The sequence below is a fragment of the Pseudoliparis swirei genome, chromosome 21 (genome assembly GCF_029220125.1).
Source record: "Pseudoliparis swirei isolate HS2019 ecotype Mariana Trench chromosome 21, NWPU_hadal_v1, whole genome shotgun sequence".
NCBI classification, from domain to species: Eukaryota; Metazoa; Chordata; class Actinopteri; order Perciformes; family Liparidae; genus Pseudoliparis; species Pseudoliparis swirei.
Genome location: NC_079408.1, coordinates 8,796,521 through 8,817,295, shown reverse-complemented (window position 1 = coordinate 8,817,295; position 20,775 = coordinate 8,796,521). Strand labels below are relative to the sequence as shown.

General features: G+C 40.6%; 2 protein-coding genes across 7 annotated transcripts in view; both read right to left on the bottom strand.

Moving 5' to 3' along the window:
* LOC130211998 (serine/threonine-protein kinase/endoribonuclease IRE2-like) overlaps nt 1-10,980 on the bottom strand; it is an 81,544-nt gene extending 70,564 nt beyond the window's left edge. For 3 of the 6 annotated variants that reach the window (XM_056443073.1, XM_056443075.1, XM_056443077.1), the window contains exon 1: nt 10,488-10,980. The gene's annotated coding sequence lies outside the window, so the exon portion shown is untranslated. The remainder of the gene's footprint in view (nt 1-10,487) is intronic. The other 3 variants (XM_056443072.1, XM_056443076.1, XM_056443071.1) reach the window with 2 other exon arrangements.
* A 2,195-nt stretch (nt 10,981-13,175) lies between these two features.
* On the bottom strand, nt 13,176-20,636 carry LOC130211980 (uncharacterized). Its single transcript, XM_056443027.1, has 7 exons — nt 20,487-20,636; nt 17,826-19,767; nt 17,566-17,729; nt 16,467-16,690; nt 15,657-15,786; nt 15,475-15,575; nt 13,176-15,145 (listed from the first exon to the last, which is right to left on the bottom strand). The coding sequence occupies exons 2-7, from the start codon at nt 19,747-19,749 to the stop codon at nt 14,932-14,934; spliced, it is 2,757 nt and encodes a 918-aa protein (XP_056299002.1). The 5' UTR covers nt 19,750-19,767; nt 20,487-20,636; the 3' UTR covers nt 13,176-14,931.
* Between the last annotated feature and the right edge of the window lie 139 nt (nt 20,637-20,775).

Here is a 20,775-nt window from a genome sequence, read left to right as displayed (position 1 = left end):
CTCAAACAAAGAATCAAATGTGGAAGTAGTTAGGTATTTTGTGAAGTAACTAGCAACTACAACCATCTGAAAAGGTAACGGAATCAAAGTAAAATAGTTCCGTAGGATAATGGTCAAGTAAAGGGATACAATATATGACATAATATGAAAAGAAAATGTCCCTTAAAAATAGTACGACAGCCTTATTTTTTAATATACTTACTGTTGCTGTCACTTTCTGTAAAATAGTTCTCTGTATAATAGACATGTCACATTACGAAATAGACAAAATAATAAAATTAATTATGGCTGCTTTCCATTGCTGCTCTGGTTTCAGGGTCCTTGTCACGGCTTACTGGAAACCGAGGCATTGCTAATGATATTAATAACACATTCGCTTTTTCTTCTATTCTAAGTCAGACAATGTAATGTGTGAAAAATATCTATTAGACTTTCTTTCTGTGCGGTCTTTTTGCCAAGTTCTTCCTATGGGCCATGGGCTAGACACCACAACGATTAGAAAGTATAACATCAGAATTGTCTGTGTTTTTTCCATCGCTGACTGCTTAAAGTCTTTCTGCCATTTTGATTTAAACTTCACTGCAGGTCCCCGGGTTGAGACTCTTGAACAGGGACACCCAGATCATCCTTGTTGCCAATCACGAGGTATTGAACTCTCCTGAAAAATGTTTAGTTCAGGTTTATAGAATTGGAAAATGAACATAACTTGACGATACTGGGTGCAGTTCATCCACAACTTCACAACTATTCATAATTTATTTAAAAGTGAGATGCATCACGCATTAGCATGATGCATCTATATTTACATGTCAACCAATGACCATACTGTTAGCTGCAATATTATGCATGGTCCTAAAGTTGGAAAAGCCCTATCCAGGACTGGCATCTATCCTGTGTTGGAGTTGGTCATGGATGATTCTTCAGCATAGTTTAGGCTACCGTTAACAGTTCTGTTCTGAAACAGACTCTGAAACCCCTGACTTGACCTCAAACGCCACCATCAGTAAGACATTTCTGGCACAAACTATTAAAGCATTTTATGAAATTTGTCCGGATAATCATGCTGCCAGAGGATGAATCCTAATTGCATTAGGTAGGAATCCTGAACCAAAAGTGACAATTCATGTCTGGGCTAGATGAAAAGTCTATCACCAATTATTAGGATACATTTTCTGGGAATCATGAATATTTGGACCAATGATGTAAAATATATTGAACTCTGGACCAAAGTAGTAGGACAAACAAATGATCTGACAATGAATGCCTCCCCACCAATAAACATAAACAACTCAATCAGTGTTTTTGTTTTACTTTTTGAGGACCAGAAGAAGGATGACTCAAGCATTCTTCCACTTCAGGTCTGTTCTTTGGTTCTTTATCGATCATCCACTCAATGAGATCCTTTGCCACCACATCTTGAACGTGGCCCAAAGTGTAGAGTCCATCATAAATGTTGCTCTCAACTTTAAAGGATTGGTCCCCAAAGGATGGTGTCTCCAGAGAGGATGTAATAACTGAGCATTCCGCCACCTAAAGAATTAGGAGAACATTTGAGCAATTAGGAGTTTAAAACTAAACAAATCAACAATAATGGTGTTTTCACAGGAGATCAATTTCGCCGATACAGAATTACTGTAAAGTCAATGTAAAGCTGCAGAAGCATGTGGCATCTATTTTTCAGCCAGCAGCGTCAGACGTCTACAATAGCAGCATGGTCCAACAGTTAAAAGCCTATGACCAACAGAAGAACAATCATGTCTGGGCTAGATGAGTTGAAACGAGCAAAAACCTGAGTCATAGTTGATCAGCCAATCGGAGCAGCATTCTTCTTGTATCATCCCCAGTTGAAAAAAGATGTAAGATGTTGAACTCTCTGGACCAAAGTATTAGGACAAATAAATGTCTGACAATGGATACCTCCACGATAAACAAAATCAACTCAATCAGTGTTGTTTTCTTGTTTACTTTGTAGGACCAGAAGAGGATGACTCAAGCATTCTTCCGCTTGAGTCTGTTCTTTAGTTCTTTATTGATCATAATGAGATCCTTTGCCACCACATCAGGCAGGGTCAAAGTGTAAGTCCTTGAAAAATTTTGCTCTCAACTGAAAGGGTTTTCCCCAAAAGGATGGTTTCTCGAGAGGATGTAATAACTGAGCATTCCGGCCACCTAAAATTAGGAAGACATTTGAGCAATTGGGATTTAGAAAACAAACAAATCAGCAATAAGTCTGCAAAAGGAGATACACCAACCTGTATATCAGTGCTTGATTTATATGGTATGACTCCTACTGCTCACAAAGTCTCCTAAAAGCTTATCCAGCATTTTGTTCCTGCACTGCTTGTGCGATAACTTGTTACACGATCTTTGACAAGCCGTCTACTGATGCCAAAATCAGCCAGTGTCTGGCCTTCCCGAACATCTGTTAGGACAAATCAGGGGACAAACTCCAAAGATTATTCATGTTATTTATACGATGATGGCATATTGTTTTCTACAAATTGCTAAGAAGATAACTTGTTTTGCCCGATCAGAACATTCTGGCTTGAGATCCCGGGTGGAGAACTGGAGGATCGTTGCTAATGAAGCTTTGCTTTAAACTTCCTCGAGGACTTGAAAAGACAGAGGTCTTCATCAGCAGAGTAAATCATCTTTATCTTTGATGTATTCTTCCAGGGTGTATTCACAAAGTGTTGAAGACCAAAGATATCGGCAAAAGTTCTGATCCTCCGCTACATCAACATATCGCACAATGGACTGATGATCAAGCTCTGGAAGTCGTAGAAATCCCTCCTCATTCTTCAGCACGCTGTTAGTTGGTTTTAGGAATTCTCTTTAATGGCAACTTCAGGTGCCATCATCTCTCAGCCCCAAGAAGACTTTCAGTACCATCACTACTCATCACTGCAATGCGGAATTTTGCATCATTCACATATTTCATGCTCCCAATTCTGATTACATCACCTTCATCAGTGCCCTGCAGCTCCTCTAACTTTTCCCTCCACCTCTTGCTGGTTTGTTGCCATTTCTGTGTTTTTGAAGACACAGAGACGCTTGAAGGAATGCGGCTTTACATTTAAAGTCAATTCTCAATCGGAGCTGCTTTTTGGATCAGTAAAGGTGCAGTGTGCACTTCATCATTTGCACTCTTCTTGCTTTTCTGACTTCCTTTTTTTCTTCTTCTTCTTCTTTCCTTTTTTTTCTTCTTCTTCTTTCTTTACTGGGTCCAGGCAACGCCAGCAAAGTTTGCACATTCCATGTGTGGTTTGCTGAAATGCTTTTCAGTCGTCGAGCGATTCTTTCAGCTTGTCATTCATTTTACATCTGCAGATGTTGAACGCGGCTCATATCAGAGTTTCAAGTTATCCTCACCGATGTATTAATGATGGAGGCTGCATGTTCAACTGATATTAAACTTGCAAATATGCCATATGCAAAGATTCTAATGTCAGAGGAGTGATGGTCCTTTACAAAAGGAGCAACTGTTTTGCATAACGTCTCAATAAAGTTGGGATCCCAGCTTTTTTTGCTGTTTGTTTTCTGTGTTATCACATATAGTGTTTGCAGAAGAGCTTGACATAAAACATTATTGTTCTGCATGAGGCAAAGCTGTTTCAGTAGTTGAGGGATTATACCTAGTGCTTGCTCATTTGGTATATCTTCCATTGTACAGAATACTGCATGTAAACTGTCAATGGCCATCTTTAAATATGGTGGAGTAATGTTTGGAAAGCGTCGGACTGCATCTACGATGTAGGAGTTCTGTCTTTCAGTGTCTTTGAGCCAATTAACACTTCCCTGACGGTACTTTTCTTCATCTTTCCCAGTTGGTATTAAAAGTGCGATTTCAATCATGGTCAGCCGATGGTTCCTGGGATCCTCCGACATCATGTGACTGTCAAACGTTGTGAACACTTCTTCAGGTGAATTCCCCACCATAGCAATTTCCATATCCAGAAAGTATCTGACTTCGGAGCAAAATGCGTTCTCCCTTTTCGATGCGTGCGTTATGAATCCATCCGGAGATATCTTTTATTATGGAAATTAGGATCAGGGATCAGTGACGGGTAATAATGTTACCCGTGCCCCAGCAGAAATGAGCACTTTCCCACATCATCCACGTGTGACGATGGCAACAGTTTGCACGTGTGAATCGCTGCATGGGATTACATCCATTTGGATCAGCTTTAGCTTTAAGCAGTTTCTCCACAAAAACAATAGGTGCTTTGGCTAGTGACGAACTGTAATGCAAAGGTGTGAATCCATTTTGGGAAGTCTCATTTGGGTCTGCACCTTGTTCCAAAAGGAAAGTGAAAATAGCATTGTTGTGAAATACAACAGCAGCAATCAGTGGGGTTAAACAGTCCTTACACTCTTTGCATGGGTAAAGTTGATTGATGTTATCGGGCGTAAGTATTTTTTTGAGCTTCTTTCGGTCGTTGTTGATTATATCCTGTATTGTGACGCGTTTCCGATACGACGCGACTTGGACGAGGGTTGAAAGTTAGCCCGAAATCTCTATTTCACAGCCAACTTCGCATAGGAGCTGTAAAAAAGAAATACATTCTGATGTTACCTCCCAATATTTGGTGCCATTATAAACCTTTGACAAGCAGCCCAAAGCTATAGAATTCGACGTTCATTCCCGTTATGGCCCCAATTCTGTAGTGTGATTTGTCAGTGCTTTGAGAAGCTTTAAGGCAACCCGATTTACCATCACTGTATCTAGGCGGGAACAGATGGTGAACAATTAAACTGGACAACAGAGGGGGCCATTTCTCACCAAGGGAGTGGTTCAGAAACCCTTCAGCCAACTACCGACATGTATGAAGTCATCTGTTCAGATATGACCTGCTAGTGCACACAGAGTGTGACACGTTGCACTCAGACTGTTTTAGACTTTGAACTTCCTTTCCTCACTTAGGTTGCAAACCGGAATTGAACTTTGAAGTCGCACAGCTGTGAATGACTATTAATACTTTCAGAAAAGTTTTAAAAATCATGTATGAAAATAACAATTAAATATTATGTTGGACACAAAGCACATCCAGGGGTGGATGGGTTTAAGAACGGTTCATGCTGAAAGCACAGAAATACATCGAGATCAGCTAACGAGTCTCACTATGTTCAAGTATCGTTCAAGCCTTTATTGTCAGATACAGAACGACACAGGGTCAGACTGGGCACTGGAAATTTTGATACAAATATCTGAGCGTTTTATTCCCTTCAAGGACCCTTTAGCTCTCACAAGTTGATATGAACATGTACCCCACAATGTCGTTGTTGGCAAGTGTCCGCTGAAGAAGGAATTCAAGCGATGAAAATGTAACATGCAGTGATGTTTCCTGTTCTTCTGTCTGTACTCTGAAACTCGGAAAGTCCCTGCTTCTGCCTCTGTGTCGCTCCTCCCATGAGCAGCTACAGGGTTGAAGAGACTTGCTGGGAGAGATGGGATGGGTTTCAACAGGAGGAAATGGGTTAGGCCTCTCTCGGTTTTGTTTCTTATTTATTCTCTTTTTTATGAGAAAGCTTTCTCTGAAAGTTCTCTGGTTTTCAAGTCACCAAAGTCACCAAAGTCCAAAAGTTTAAAAGGCAAATAATTACACAGAGGCAAAGTTGCTCAGCTTTGATTGTCTGTTCCTCCATACAACAGTTTATTGGTTTTGTTTGTTTGTCAGCGCTGTCTTTACCACTGTATTTTTTAACTCACTTCTGGTCTCCCATCCAGAGCCGGGTTGTAACACTACAAAGGTCATTAAAGTGATTGAGTAGCATAAGGATACAGATGTTTATATAGCATTTATATGTGTTCTGGTATACTGCCATTATTATAGAAAATAAACAAAAGGTTGTATATTAATTTTCTAGATTAATTCAAATGTATATAAGCAACACATATTTTACTAATTTTGTTACACATGTAACCAAGGTAAAAGTAAAAAAGCTACTTGGCCCTCAAGTGTAGAGCAACGCTGGGGTTAGAATCAATAGGACAACTAAATAAAAGGTTCCCTACAGAGTGGTAACACAATCATAGAGAGATGAGGGAGTCGCAACCAGCTCACCCTGTTTATCTCAGTAGGAGTATACAAAGAAGGGAGCGGTTTTATGGGCTGAGGTCTGATGACATCGCCAACAACATGTCCTCCTGAACCATCTGTGTTTATAGCTCGCCGTGTATGAATCCATACCTTCCTTCTGAAGTAAACTCAAACCGCCGCCAGTAAAAATATTTCATCCAGGTCATAAAGAGGAGGCAAAACTGAGTTGTGTTTTTAAAAAGTGTTCATGACGGCGTAGCTTTAAAACATATACTTTCCAGGAGGAAAGCCTGTTACTTATTAATTGTTGCAGCTTTAGGAACCCAGTGGCCTTTTGTTGAGGCACAATGATGAAACACTTCTTACAATCATACTTTTAAGCATTTATTTTTTGATTTATGAGTATATTTTGAGAGTAACATTCAATATGCTTTGAAATTAAAATTATGTACAAAAGAATCTGCATGTTTTTAAAGCTTGCATATTCAATTATATACATATTTAAAATACCATTCACTTAATGAGTAGAAGTGCTTTTAGACTTCAGAGTTTGTTAGGTTCATCTAGAATTTGTAGCAACACCTCTTTTGAATGTCATGCTCTTGCAAGCTTATTACTTTATTGTAAGTTCAGGGTTTTATGTGATAAACAGGTTGTCTGTACTTATGTATGTTAACATTCAGTATTGAAGTAAGAAGAGTAATGGCAGATGGAAAAAGCCTCTCAAATTGAATAACATTTACATAAAACATTTAGTTTCCTTCATTTTTCGACAAACTAAGCATGTCCTTTTATCAAAGAATGTATTTGAAGTCCACTGGCTGCTGCGGTGAGGAGCCTATTTCTGGTTATAGTCAAAAAGAAAGTTGAATTATGTCATTGTCCAAGAACTGTGGTTATTTTTTCAAACTTATACAGGTTTTACCGACCGACATCACAATTAAATGGATGAAAAGGGCTTCTATCAGCTTTACAATTTCCATAGTTCCTCAAAGTAAAAAGTAATTTAATTCTAGCTGACGCAAAAGGCATCAGCTATATACTCTTCCTGGAATATTTCACCTCCTAAAACCAAAAACACTCCTTCAGTGTTTACTGTACGCAATACTATCTATAGCACCTACAGTAACAACAGCATGTTCCACCTACTCTATGGAAAGCACTAAAGGTTCAGGTCAAGACATTCCCTGTATGGAAAAGCAAAGGGGTGCCACTTTATCACGGCCAGATGGAGGCACTGTGAGCACAGAACTCCAGAACCCCAGTGCTGATAAGGTTACAACATGCACATTACCACGCAGTAGGAGGACAAGGTAAGCGTAATATAGATACAAAATCTGACTTTTATCTCTAAAAAAGAGAATATAACAAATCTGAAATGATTTTCTGTCAGTACTGTGTATATTTTGCGGTATAAACCTTAGCACAGGGAATACTAAACCGAAAGATACATCCAAAATAGATCAAATTATATATCAATACACCCTTAAATGTGAGCTGGAGTTTTAGGAGAATTAGAGTAATACCAGCCTCCTCAGTCTTTTAGAAATGGTCGGTTTCAAAAAAGTCATGAGCACTTTTGAGAACAGATATTAAAACAAGGCCATTGAGAGAAATAGTTAGAAACCTTTAAAACAAAAGGATTCCAAATACCACCATTCAGCCTTATTTTTGACGGAAACAAATGGAAGAATTGATCTTACAGTACATTAAGTCTGCCTGGTCCTTTTCGTTTTTTCACAAATATATCTTTAGTGGAAGACGTTTTGATTGCACAAGGGCAATAAAGCACGGCCTCATGCTCAAGTCAATGATGATGTGCTCAAAGATCTGTGTGTTTCTGAAGCCGAGGCAGATATGTCCGCAACGTAAGATTTCAATTACAGTGAAGGGAGCGGGCGCTGGATGTACACCTCCTGAAGCGGTCAAAGATTTTGCTTTAAATAAAATCCAAATATTGCAATAATATTAATCATATCTATTTCTCGCTAACTTTAAAGTGAATTTATTCAAAATCTCCACAGTAATATCTCATGAGAATAATCATGGACCTAGCAGAGGTCACCAATAACAAGACTGCAGTGTACCTCTTTTGAAGAAAGTTTCAGATTTGCTTTAAATAAAATCCAAATATTGCCATAATATTTATAATATTTAATTCTCGCTAACTTTAAACTGAATTTATTCAAAATTGACAGTAATATCTCATGAAAATAATCATGGACCTAGCTGAGGTCACCAATAACAAGACTGCAGTGTGATTTATTCAAGAAACTTACAGATTTGCTTCAAAGAAATATCAAATATTGGAAATATATTACTATTATTTTCTTTATGAAGTGCTTTCATTTAGAAATCAAACGTCAGAATGTCTTGATTATCTCTGGATGACACCTTGAGGTACTCTACCATGAATCAGAAGTGAAAGTATTTTGTAACTACGCACCATTGTGTTCTAAATCTATTCTGAAATTAGACACCCATTTGCGCATGAATGTGATTTTCTTTAGCTTTTATTTTGAAATTCTAAATCAGAATATCCCAATATTGGAATAATTACTTTCTTTCATTTAATGTGTTCATCATTAATACCATTCATGATTTTTCATCTCTTCATTTAGTTTAATCTATCACTATATCTGTATTTAAAGGCGTGTTTCGTCATATCACGTTCACCGGAAGTTCGCTCTTATTTTGAAAACAGTTTTCACACACTCACACCGTAATGCCTGGTATATACGTGTACTGACAAAAATCGTGCGGGCTGGCTTGACTGTGTTTTCCGAAGTGGCGGCTGGCTTGACCGCAGTCTCTGGGGGGTGCGCGAGAGGAAAAATGTAATGGTGGTCTAATGGTGTAATAATTAATATTAAACATAATTTAAAAAAACATCGGAGAGCTTTGTGCAAAGATGCAGGCCCATCCGTCTCATTAATAGATGCAAGTATGTGGCCAAATGTTATTGTTATTATTGTCCAGTAATAAAAATGTCTCGCGCGGCAGAGCGATGCGCGCAGCACAGCATCGGAGTTCTGCCGTGCTGCGCGCAGACGGATGAGCACACTCTCTCACACCCCCCCCCCCGTCAACAACTCTCCTTTGCGCGAGTATACCCACTTCTCCAGGGACCACTACACCACTGGGTGTGGGGGATTGGGGGTGCGTGAACCCGGTCGGGATGTAGAAGGGGGTGCGTGGCCTAAAAAGTGCTCGTGTACTGTGCCGAAGGACCCCTTAGCTGTCCCATCGCCTGCATGAACTTTATTCAGCTCAGTCGCACCTGGATGGAACCGGTGTCTCTGTGAGAGTCACTTTCTTTGACTTCTCCAGTGCATTTAACACCATCCAGCCACTGCTGCTGAGTGAGAAGCTGGTGGCGGTCGGTGGACGCCGCCCACCATCTCCTGGATCACTGACTACCTCACAGGCAGACCACAGTTTGTCAGAATGGGCCGTGTGCTGTCTGGAACGGTGGTCAGTGATGTTGGAGCCCCACAGGGAACTGTTCTGTCTCCGTTCCTCTTCACCCTGTACACCAGTGACTTCCAGTACAACACGGAGTCATGCCATCTGCAGAAGTACTCTGATGACTCTGCAGTGGTCGGGTGTATTAGGATGGACGGGAGGAGGAGTACAGGGCAGTGGTGAGTGACTTTGTAAAGTGGGCGATGAGAACCACCTGCGGCTGAACGTGGCCAAGACCAGAGAGATGGTGGTGGACTTCAGGAGGAAGGCGACAGCTCTACACCTCTGAGTGTCCTGGGAGTGGACGTGGACATGGTGGAGGAGTACAAGTACTTCATGCGTCTCCATCGACAGCCGACTGGACTGGAAGGCCAACATCAACGCTGTGTACAAGAAGGGGAGGAGTCGACTCTTTTCCTGAGAAAGCTTCGATCCTTCAACGTGTGCAGCAAGATGCTGGAGTTATTCTACCAGTCGGTTGTGGCCAGTGTGCTGCACTTTGCCATTGTCTGCTGGGGAGCAGCATCGGAGCCCGTGACACCAGCCGTCTCAACAAACTGGTTAGGAAGGCTGGCTCCATCATCGGCTGCCAGCTGGAGCACCTGGAACAGGTGGTGGAGAGGAGGACGTTGAAGAAACTTGTGTCCATATTGGACAACCCGGACCACCCTCTCCACCACCTCCTACAGGGACAGAGGAGTACTTTCTCCAGACGTCTCCTCACGCTCCGCTGCCACAAGGACAGATACAGGAGAACATTCCTGCCGACGGCTATGAGGCTCTACAACAGTTCACCTCTTGCCAGATCACCCTAACCCTTCTTATATTTTGTGTTTTTTATTTTTTATTCTTGTGTGTTGCTGCTACTGACTCGACAAATTTCCCCTTGGGGATTAATAAAGTATATATCTATCTATCTATCTATCTATTCAACGTAAACAGCATTAACCTCTCACACAATTTATATGAACATGTACTTACAATGTCGTCGTAGAGTGTCCGCTGAAGAAGGAATTCAAGCGATGAAAAGTTAACATGCCGTGATGTTTCCTGTTCTTCTGTCTGTACTCTGAAACTCGGAAAGTCCCTGCTTCTGCCTCTGTGTCGCTCCTCCCATGAGCAGCTACAGGGTTGAAGAGACTTCTTCTTCTTCTTCTTTTTAAATTTTTAGGCGGATGGCATCCAGTGAACGGTGCATTTCCGCCACCTACTGTAGTGGAGTGTGGACCAGAGTACCCTATCCCCTTACAAAACCAAACAAACAAAACCAAACCCAACAAAATACCCACAAAACAAAATCAAAAAGCGTTTATCTAAAAAGGCATCAGCTATATACTTTCCTGAATATTTCACCTTCTAAAACTAAAAAAACACTCCTTCAGTGTTTACTATACGCAATACAATCTATAGCACCTACAGCAGGCACGTGCACAGATAGAGCCCTAGTGGTGCTCAAGCACCAGCCCCTTTGCCCTGGATGAGTAAAGTGCCCTTTTTGTTAGAGCCACTGTTTTTATTCATCAGTATTTAAGAATACAAGTTACTCTTTCTGTCATCAAGTCCCCCCAAATGTGTTTTAATATCCGACGGGGCATTTATCTGAGAATTTCGCCCCGACATGCTCCGCGGCGCTCACGAGCCCCCACCCCCCCCTCCCCTCCCCCCGCCGCGCCCCTCCCTCCTCCTCCTCTACTTCCTCCTCCGCGCAGTGCTCCTCGCGCCACCAAACGGCTGCACCTCCTTCTCCTCTGACCCGCAGCACCAGACAAACAGGTCATGACGGTGTTTATCCCCTGACGTTGTTTTGTGATAAATCAACCACAACATTAGCGCTGCTGAAAAGATGACGTCACAACTGATCCGACGTTTCCTAAAGAAATAAACAAACAAAAACTCACGAAATCCGTGATTTCAAAGCCTTGCAGCTGTTTACTGACGTTAGTTATGTTTAGAGAATAGAGAGAGGGAGAGAGAGAGAAGAGAGAAGAAAGAGAGAGAAGAGAGAGGAGAGAGAGAGAGCGTGCATTCTTCATCCGTTCTATTTAACAGGGGCTAGTCTAGGATTTGCGTGGCCAGACTGAAAAAAAAATCATAAGGCCTCTCTGGTATTGTTCAGAGGGATGTCTGTTGATGTCTATCAATATCGCTTATTTCGAAAATGACGTAAGAGGGCAATACTGATCCGTATCAGACCAGCGAGGAGGGCAATACTGGCTGGCATGACGACCCATTAGCCAATCAGAACGCTTGTACTGTTGTTGCTATATAATAATTCATCTTTATTCATAAAGAAAATGTCAGCAAGCGGTCTGATGCTGCCAGAGGAAACGCAGGTCGAGGATGTATTGCATCATCGGTGTATTGCTGCTTTTGCTTCAACTCTGTCAGAATTCTTTTTGTGGCATTGGGTGCCCTTTTTTGTTTGTTTGAGCACCTGCCCCCCAAAATGTCTGTGCACGTGCCTGACCTACAGTAACATGTTCCACTCACTCTATGGATTGGGGTCTCGGCAAAGTTAATTAAAGGTTTGTGCTTTCAAGACATTCCCTGTATGGAAAAAGCAAAGGGGTGTGCCACTTTATCAAGGCCAGATGGAGGCACTGTGACCACAGAACCCAGAACCCCAGTGCTGATAAGGCCACAACATGCACATTACCACGCAGTAGGAGGACAGGCGGTAAGTTGCACATAGATAAGCAACCAGACTTTTTACATTCCCAAAAAAGAGAATATAACAAAACTAGTAAAACGATTTTTCTGTCAGGTACTGGTGTATATATTTTTTATTATGTCCTTTTATCAGAGAATTTGCTTGAGTCCACTAGCTGCTGCGGTGAGGAGCCTATTCATAGTTATAGTCAAAAAAGAAAAGTTGAATTATGTCAGTTGTCCAAGAACTGTGGTTATTTTTTTCAAACTTATAAGCAGGTTTACTTTCGACTGACATCACCTCGACACTAAATGGATGAAACGTGCTTCTATCAGCTTTGCCATAGTTCCTCATAATTAAAAAGTAATTAAATTCTCGTTTTAAAAAATGTATGAAACTATCTGAACAGGAACTGCATCTGAACTAAAATGCAACTATGTGGATTGTTTTATATCCAAAACAAATTCACTACATGTTTCTACAATAGCTCCCAGGCCCCTGAAAAAGTCCCTGCGGTCATATCGGTCAAAGGATGTTAACATGTTGGGTGCATTGAGATGGAGGAACTACTGACACATCTTACAACCATGTCTTACTAATATATGATATACATGTATGAACATATTTATCTGGATAATCAAATTTAATTGTGCACTATATTCTGAGAATATTCAATATGCCAACAAATTAAAAAAGTAATAAGATCATCAGTATTTCCTAAAGCTGACATTCTATTATGTTTAGCATAATTGCAACATTGCTTCCTGGAAATTAAGAAATTTAATTGCAGGCATTTGTTGGAAAAATAGTTGTACCAACAGGTTTTTCGATTACGACCATAAAGGTGTGTGGAAAATTCAAAAGAAGCAGCTATATGTGTTTTAGTCTGCAAAATTGGGAACGGTAAGAAGTCTGATACATTTAATGTAATATTCAAATAATAATAGCTGTGATGATAGTGTGATGGAAGATGTTCTATGTCAATCGAGTAAGGAGAAATAAATTCTCTGAAATCAAAGTTGTCTTTATCCGTTTAATGCTTGCAAGCGAAAAGTATCAGACGGTTACTCAGGGTAGTCTGTGGCATAAGCTTCTCAACATTTGAAAAGGCATCATATTCATTCATACACATCTGAAAGTTACACCCCTTTCACAACAAGAAATCCTGAAAACACAGTGTGGGGGTATACAATATCTAAACTGGTCTGATCCAGTTACTGTGATTCATAGAGAAATATTTTAACATCACATTAGACAAAACATATTCCAACTTTTCTATAATTAATCAAGTTAAAACAGTAATTGAGAATGGAGACTTGACCTTCAACTAAGGTTGTGCTATAATCAGAAACATCATGAAAACAAATCTTACAATTTTCCCCATTTATTTTGATACCCTTACTTACAGTACATGTTCAGAGAGACACTCAATCTGCTTAAAACCGTGTCATCATGTTATAAAGTATGCATGTTCCATTATGTTTTCATTTATTTACAATAACGTGCGCTTAATGAGACAGTTAAAAAATATATAAAAGGACTGTAGCAAAAATCCTTTTTTGAATGGCATGGTAAGATGCAGTAAAAAAAAAAAGATTATAGGACGTGCAAAGACAGTTTAGGTTTTTGTGGGAAAAACATGAAGTGGTATTGCAGGCCATGCTTTATGTATATTTTGTATCTTGGAAGTCAACATTCAATATTGTCAAACAGAATGAACCTCTTTGCTCCTCTGATAATCATTCTGAAAGGCTTTGGTCACAAGTCATGGGATAAGGCCCATTAGCTCAAAAAACTAAAAGTAATAACAACATTTTTCCTTTTTGTGAAAGAAATCAGTATAGGATATAATATTTTACAGTTCATTATCCATTCCTTTGTTGTCTTTTCGACCGATATAGTGAAGCAATGTCATGGAAATGAGCAAGAATATAACATTTAACAGCACAAGGCCGCTGGGTCTATCTCTGTCTGGCGGTGTTGACCCTTGTCTGAGGGAGAGAGCTGTGTATGCCCTCTCAATCATCTTTGTAGATGTAATTTAAGCCTAATATAAGACAATGTAAAAGTTTAATACACCCTATGTATATATGTTTTGGAAGCACCCAATTTGAAACATTTTAACCACCACAGAAATGAGCAAGAATATAACATTTAAAATTGTAATATGATAGAAAAAAATAACAGTAAAATCTCAAACAAAGAATCAAATGTGGAAGTAGTTAGGTATTTTGTGAAGTAACTTGCAACTACAACCATCTGAAAAGGTAACAGAATCAAAGTAAAATAGTACCTTAGGATAATGGTCAAGTAAAGGGATACAATATATGACATAATATGAAAAGAAGATGTCCCTTAAAAATAGTACGACAGCCTTATTTATTCATATACTTACTGTTGCTGTCACTTTCCGTAAAATAGTTACTGTGTATAATAGACATATCACATTAGGTAAAAGACAAAATAATACAATTAATTATGGCTGCTTTCCATTGCTGCTCTGGTTTCAGGGTCCTTGTCACGGCTTACTGGAAACCGAGGCATTGCTAATGATATTAATAACACATGTGCTTTTTCTTCTATTATAAGTCAGACAATGTAATGTGTGAAAAATACCTATTAGACTTTCTTTCTGTGCGGTCTTTTTGCCAAGTTCTTCCTATGGGCCATGGGCTAGACACCACAACGATTAGAAAGTATAACATCAGAATTGTCTGTGTTTTTTCCATCGCTGACTGCTTAAAGTCTTTCTGCCATTTTGATTTAAACTTCACTTCAGGTCCCCGGTTGAGACTCTTGAACCGGGACACCCAGATCAGCATCAGGGCGTATTGTCAGCTTTGGAGAGCTGATGCTGATGTCTTCTCTTTGAAACATTTCCTTCAAGGGGCTCTCTGAATTCCACCCTTTGGTCTTGGCAAACTTGAAAACACATCCAAAGAGATCAGGAAATAGCGCCAACACGGCAACTTTAGTGGCCTCCCCGGGACTGAAAACAACAAATAAAATGTTATATTTCATTTGGGTATATTTTCTAATCGAATGTAGTGCAATCATATTACTTTTCGAATGTGACTGTAAGTGCATACTTGGCTTGTTCATTTGAAAACTGTTATTTAGGGTGGTTATAGGTGCATAGGATCATCAAGCAGTGCAATGGCATGTGAAGAAAATTACATTATTTTTGTTAATATGTACTTTTTAGAATTTTAAAAAGACTTACAAACAAAACTCTGAAGAAAATAATAATAATATATAACTCAGTGTCAGTTGATGGATTATGAAGAACAGATTTATAGAGCGTCACTTTTCACTCACTGGTGGTCATCGAGGTTCCGTATGAAGCGCAGTAATCCCAGTGTGTTGTCAGGGTAGGCTTTGTTCTTGGCGTCCATCTTATTGACCAACTCGGAGGAAAACTGCAACAACGGCAAACATCAAATCATGTCATACATTTAATTCAGGAATACAAAAGGTTACATTTGTTATGTTGTAGTTACTTTTGTTTTCCACTGTTTGAAGGATCCCTCTGGGGCCCATTTGTCCAATGAACAAAGGAGTTCCTGGTCAGCCGTTCGATACTTTTTTGCTTCATCCTTGTTGCCAATCCTTACGAGGTATTGAACTCTCCTGAAAAAATGTTTAGTTCAGGTTTATATGAATTGGAAAATGAACATAACTTCTGACGATACTGGGTGCAGTTCATCACTGTATCGACAACTTCACAACTATTCATAATTTATTTAAAAGTGAGATGTAAGCTACACGCATTAGCATGGATGCATCTATATTTACGTCTCAACCAAATGACCATACTGTTAGCTACAATATTATGCATGGTCCTAAAGTTGGAAAAGCCCTATCCAGGACTGGCATCTGTACTGTGTTGGAGTTGGTCATGGATGATTCTCTAGCATAGTTTAGGCTCCCGTTAACAGTTCTGTTCGTACAGACTCTGGAAGCCCCTGACTTGACCTCAAACGCCACCATCAGTAAGACATTTCTGGCTAAACTATTAAAGCGATTTCCATGAAATTTGCTCCGGATAATCATGCTGCCCAGAGGATGAATCCTAATTGCATTAGGTAGGAATCCTGAACCAAAAGTGACAATTCATGTCTGGGCTAGATGAAAAGTCTGACGATCACCAATTATTAGGATACATTTTCTGGGAATCATGAATATTTGGACCGAATGATGTAAAAATATTGAACTCTCTGGACCAAAGTAGTAGGACAAACAAATGACTGACAATGAATGCCCTCCCACCAATAAACATAAAACAACTCAATCAGTGTTTCTTGTTTTACTTTGTAGAGGACCAGAAGAAGGGATGACTCAAGCATTCTTCCACTTGAGGTCTGTTCTTTGGTTCTTTATCGATCATCCACTCAATGAGATCCTTTGCCACCACATCTTGAACGTGGCCCAAAGTGTAGAGTCCTTCATAAATGTTGCTCTCAACTTTAAAGGATTGGTCCCCAAAAGGATGGTGTCCTCCAGAGAGGATGTAATAACTGAGCATTCCGGCCACCTAAAGAATTAGGAGAACATTTGAGCAATTAAGGAGTTTAGAAAACTAAACAAATCAACAATAATGGTGTGTTCACACCGGACGCGTCAAAATTTCGCCGCGCGTCGAGATTACATGTAAAGTCAATGCAAAGCTGCGTAGAAGCTGCGTAGCTGCGTATTTTCCAGCGAGCAGCGCGTCACAGACGCTTGAAGCAGCACGAACAGAGGGTTTGTCGGCGCGACCCTGAGCGAACAGAGCGAACAGACGCAGCTCGTCCGACACGCGGAGTTGAAATTTCCCAACTCGGGCAGCAAAAACGCGTGAGTCATAGTTGCGTCAGCCAATCGGCGTTGAGCAGTTCCGCTCGTCATCGTCCTGCCGGTTGAAAAAAATGGAGGAAAAGATTATTGTCTCCGTCTGTGGGCACCCCGAACTTTACCATACAACTCTTTATGCTTACCGAAACCGGAGCTATAAAGATAAAGCGTGGAACAAGGTCGGAGAAGCCGTGGGACTACCTGGTAAGTTTTGAATGTATGTATTTGCTTTTATTCTAGCTATTTGTTGTACTTTACTATGAACCAACCGCCGGCATATGTGTTTCATGGCAGAGGAGATCTGTCCAGGGTGGAAAAGTCTCAGAGACAGGTATCAAAGAGAGAAGAAGAGAGAGCAGCGAGAAGCGCAGTTTGAGTGCAGCTCAGTCCACTAAAAAGTGGAAGTACTCTGCGGTCCTGTCGTTCCTCGACCCATTTATTACTCCGCCCCCGACGCGTCTGGTGTGAACACACTTTTTTCGACGCGCGTCGAGACTGCTGCGTCAGACGCGTCGAGAATTTTTTCGACGCGTCCGGTGTGAACGCACCATAAGTCTGCAAAGGAGATACACCAACCTGTATATCAGTGCTTGACTTGTATGGTATGTCTCCTTCGTCTGCTAAAGTCTCCTTCGCCATCCAGCATTTTGTTCCTGCACTGCTTGTGCGATAACTTGTTTGATCTTTGACAAGCCGTCTACTGATGCCAAAATCAGCCAGTCTGGCCCTCCCCTGAACATCTGTAGGACAAATCAGGGGGACAAACTCCAAAGATTATTCATGTTATTTATACATTTACATATTGTTTTCTAAATTAAGAAGATAACTTGTTTTACCGATCAGAACATTCTGTGGCTTGAGATCCCGGTGGAGAATTGGAGGATCTCGAGAATGAAGCACCTGTAAACTCTCGAGGACTTGAAAGACAAGGTCCTTCATCAGCAGAGAATCATCTTTATCTTTGATGTATTCTTCCAGGGTGTATTCACAAAGTTGAAGACCAAGATATCCAAAGTTCTGATCCTCCGCTACATCAACATATTGCACAATGGACTGATGAATAAACTCTGGAAGTCGTAGAAATCCCTCCTCATTCCTCAGCACGTCACAGTTGGTTATAGGAATTCTCTTAATGGCAACTTCAGTGCCATCATTTCTCAGCCCCAAGAAGACTTCAGTACCAGTACTACCCACTGCAATGCGGAATTTTGTATCATTCACATATTTCATGTTCCCAATTCTGATTACATCACCTTCATCAGTGCCCTGCAGCTTCCCCAACTGTTCGCTCCACCTCTTGCTGGTTTGTTGCCATTTCTGTGTTTTTGAAGACACAGAGACGCTGAAGGGAATCGGCTTTACATTTAAAGTCAATTCCTCAATCGGAGCTGCTTTTGGATCAGTACAGGCAGTGTGCACTTCATCATTTGCCTCTTCTTGCTTTTCTGACTTTCCCTTTTTTTTCTTCTTCTTCTTCTTTTTACTGGGTCCAGGCAACGCTGCAACGTTTGCACATTCCATGTGTGGTTTGCTGAAATGCTTTTTCAGTCGTCGAAGCGATTCTTTCAGCTTGTCATTCATTTTCATATCTGCAGATGTCAGAACGCCATCAGGGACTGAAGTTATCCCCGCCGATGTAATGATGGAGGCTGCATGTTCAACTGAAATTAAACTTGCAAATATGCCATATGCAAAGACTCTAATGTCAGAGGAGTGATGGTCCTTTACAAAAGGAGCAACTGTTTTGCATAACGTCTCAATAAAGTTGGGATCCCAGCTTTTTTTGCTGTTTGTTTTCTGTGTTATCACATATAGTGTTTGCAGAAGAGCTTGATTTAAAACAGCATTCTCCTGCAGGAGGCAAAGCTGTTTCAGTAGTTGAGGGATTATACCTAGTGCTTGCTCATTTGGTATATCTTCCATTGTACAGAATACTGCATGTAAACTGTCAATGGCCATCTTTAAATATGGTGGAGTAATGTTTGGAAAGCGTCGGACTGCATCTACAATGTAGGAGTTCTGTCTTTCAGTGTCTTTGAGCCAATTAACACTTCCCTGGCGGTATTTTTCTGCATATTTCCCAGTTGCATTAAAAAGTATTTCAATCATGGTCAGATGGTTCCGGGGATCCTCCGACATCATGTGACTGTCAAACGTTGTGAACACTTCTTCAGGTGAATCCTCTGTCACAGCAATTTCCATATCCAGAAAGTATCTGACTTTGGAGCAAAATCGTTCTCCTTTCGATGCAAGCGTATGAATCATCCGAGATATCTTTTTATTGAAATTAGGATCAGGATCAGTGACGGGTAACAATTTTACCCGTGCCCCAGCAGAAATGAGCACTTTCCCGACATCATCCCTGTCCTTGATGGCAGCAGTTTGCATCGGTGTGAATCGCTGTATGGGATTACATCCATCTGGATGAGCTTTAGCTTTAAGCAGTCTCTCCACAAAAACAACAGGTGCTTTGGCTAGTGAAACATAATGCAAAGGTGTAAATTCATTTTGGGAAGTCCCGTTTGGGTCTGCACCTTGTACCAGAAGGAAAGTGAAAATAGCCTTGCTGTGAAATACAACAGCAGCAATCAGTGGGGTTAAACAGTTATTCCACTCTTTGCATGGGTAACGTTGATTGATGTTATCGGGCGTAAGTATTTTTTTGAGCTTCTTCAAGTCGTTGTTGATTATATACTGTATTGTAGGATGCGTTTCCGTTACGGCGACTTGGACGAGGTTGAAAGTTGCCGAAAACTGCATTTCTGTGCTTCATAGGAGCTGTAAAAAAGAAATACATTCTGATGTTACCTCCGAATATTTGGTGCCATTATAAACCTTTTACAAGCAGCCCAAAGCTATAGAATTCGACGTTCATTACGTTTATTTAATTCTGTAGTGTGATTTGTCAGTGCTTTGAGAAGCTTTAAGGCAACCCGATTTACCATCACTGTATCTAGGCGGGAACAGATGGTGAACAATTAAACTGGACAACAGAGGGGGCCATTTCTCACCAAGGGAGTGGTTCAGAAACCCTTCAGCCAAGTACCGACACGACATGTATGAAGTCATCTGTTCAGATATGACCTGCTAGAATACAGACACTCAGTCTGTTCTAGACTTTGAACTTCCTTTCCTCAAGGGTTGGTTGCAGTTGCAAACCGGAATGAACTTTGAACTTCAGTCGCACAGCTGTTGACAATGACAATATTTTCTTGTTTTTAAATCGTAGCCAGTACAACAATTAAATATTATGTTGGAACACCAGGGGTGGATGGGTTTAAGAACGGTTCATGCTGAAAGCACAGAAATACATCGAGATCAGCTGTTTCAGTCTACTATGTTCAAGTTCAAGTTCAAGTCTTTTATTGTCAGATACACAGAATGACACAGGGTCAGACTGGGCACTGAAATTCTTGATACAAATATCTGAGCGTTTTCCCCCGCTTTCTTCCCGAAGGACCCCTTAGCTGTCCCAAGTTATATGAACATGTACTTACAATGTCGTCGTTGATTGTCCGCTGAAGAAGGAATTCAAGCGATGAAAAGTTAACATGCCGTGATGTTTCCTGTTCTTCTGTCTGTACTCTGAAACTCGGAAAGTCCCTGCTTCCGCCTCTGTGTCGCTCCTCCCATGAGCAGCTACAGGGTTGAAGAGACTTGCTGGGAGAGATGGGGTGGGTTTCAACAGGAGGAGAATGGTTAGGCCTTTTTCGGTTTCGTTTCTTATTTATTCTCTTTTTTATGAGAAAGCTTTCTCTGAAAGTTCTCTGGTTTTCAAGTCACCAA

Bases quoted from the DNA above. Each gene is read 5' to 3' on its own strand.
- LOC130211980 (XM_056443027.1), bottom strand. From the start codon at position 19,749: ATGCAGTTTTCGGCAACTTTCAACCTCGTCCAAGTCGCCGTAACGGAA. The intron at 15,787-16,466 runs GTAAAACAAGAA...ACATTTTTTCAG, and splicing joins TTCTTCTGGTCCTCTACAAA to GAGAGTTCAATACCTCGTAA. The intron at 15,146-15,474 runs GTGAGTGAAAAG...TGTTGTTTTCAG, and splicing joins CGGAACCTCGATGACCACCA to TCCCGGGGAGGCCACTAAAG.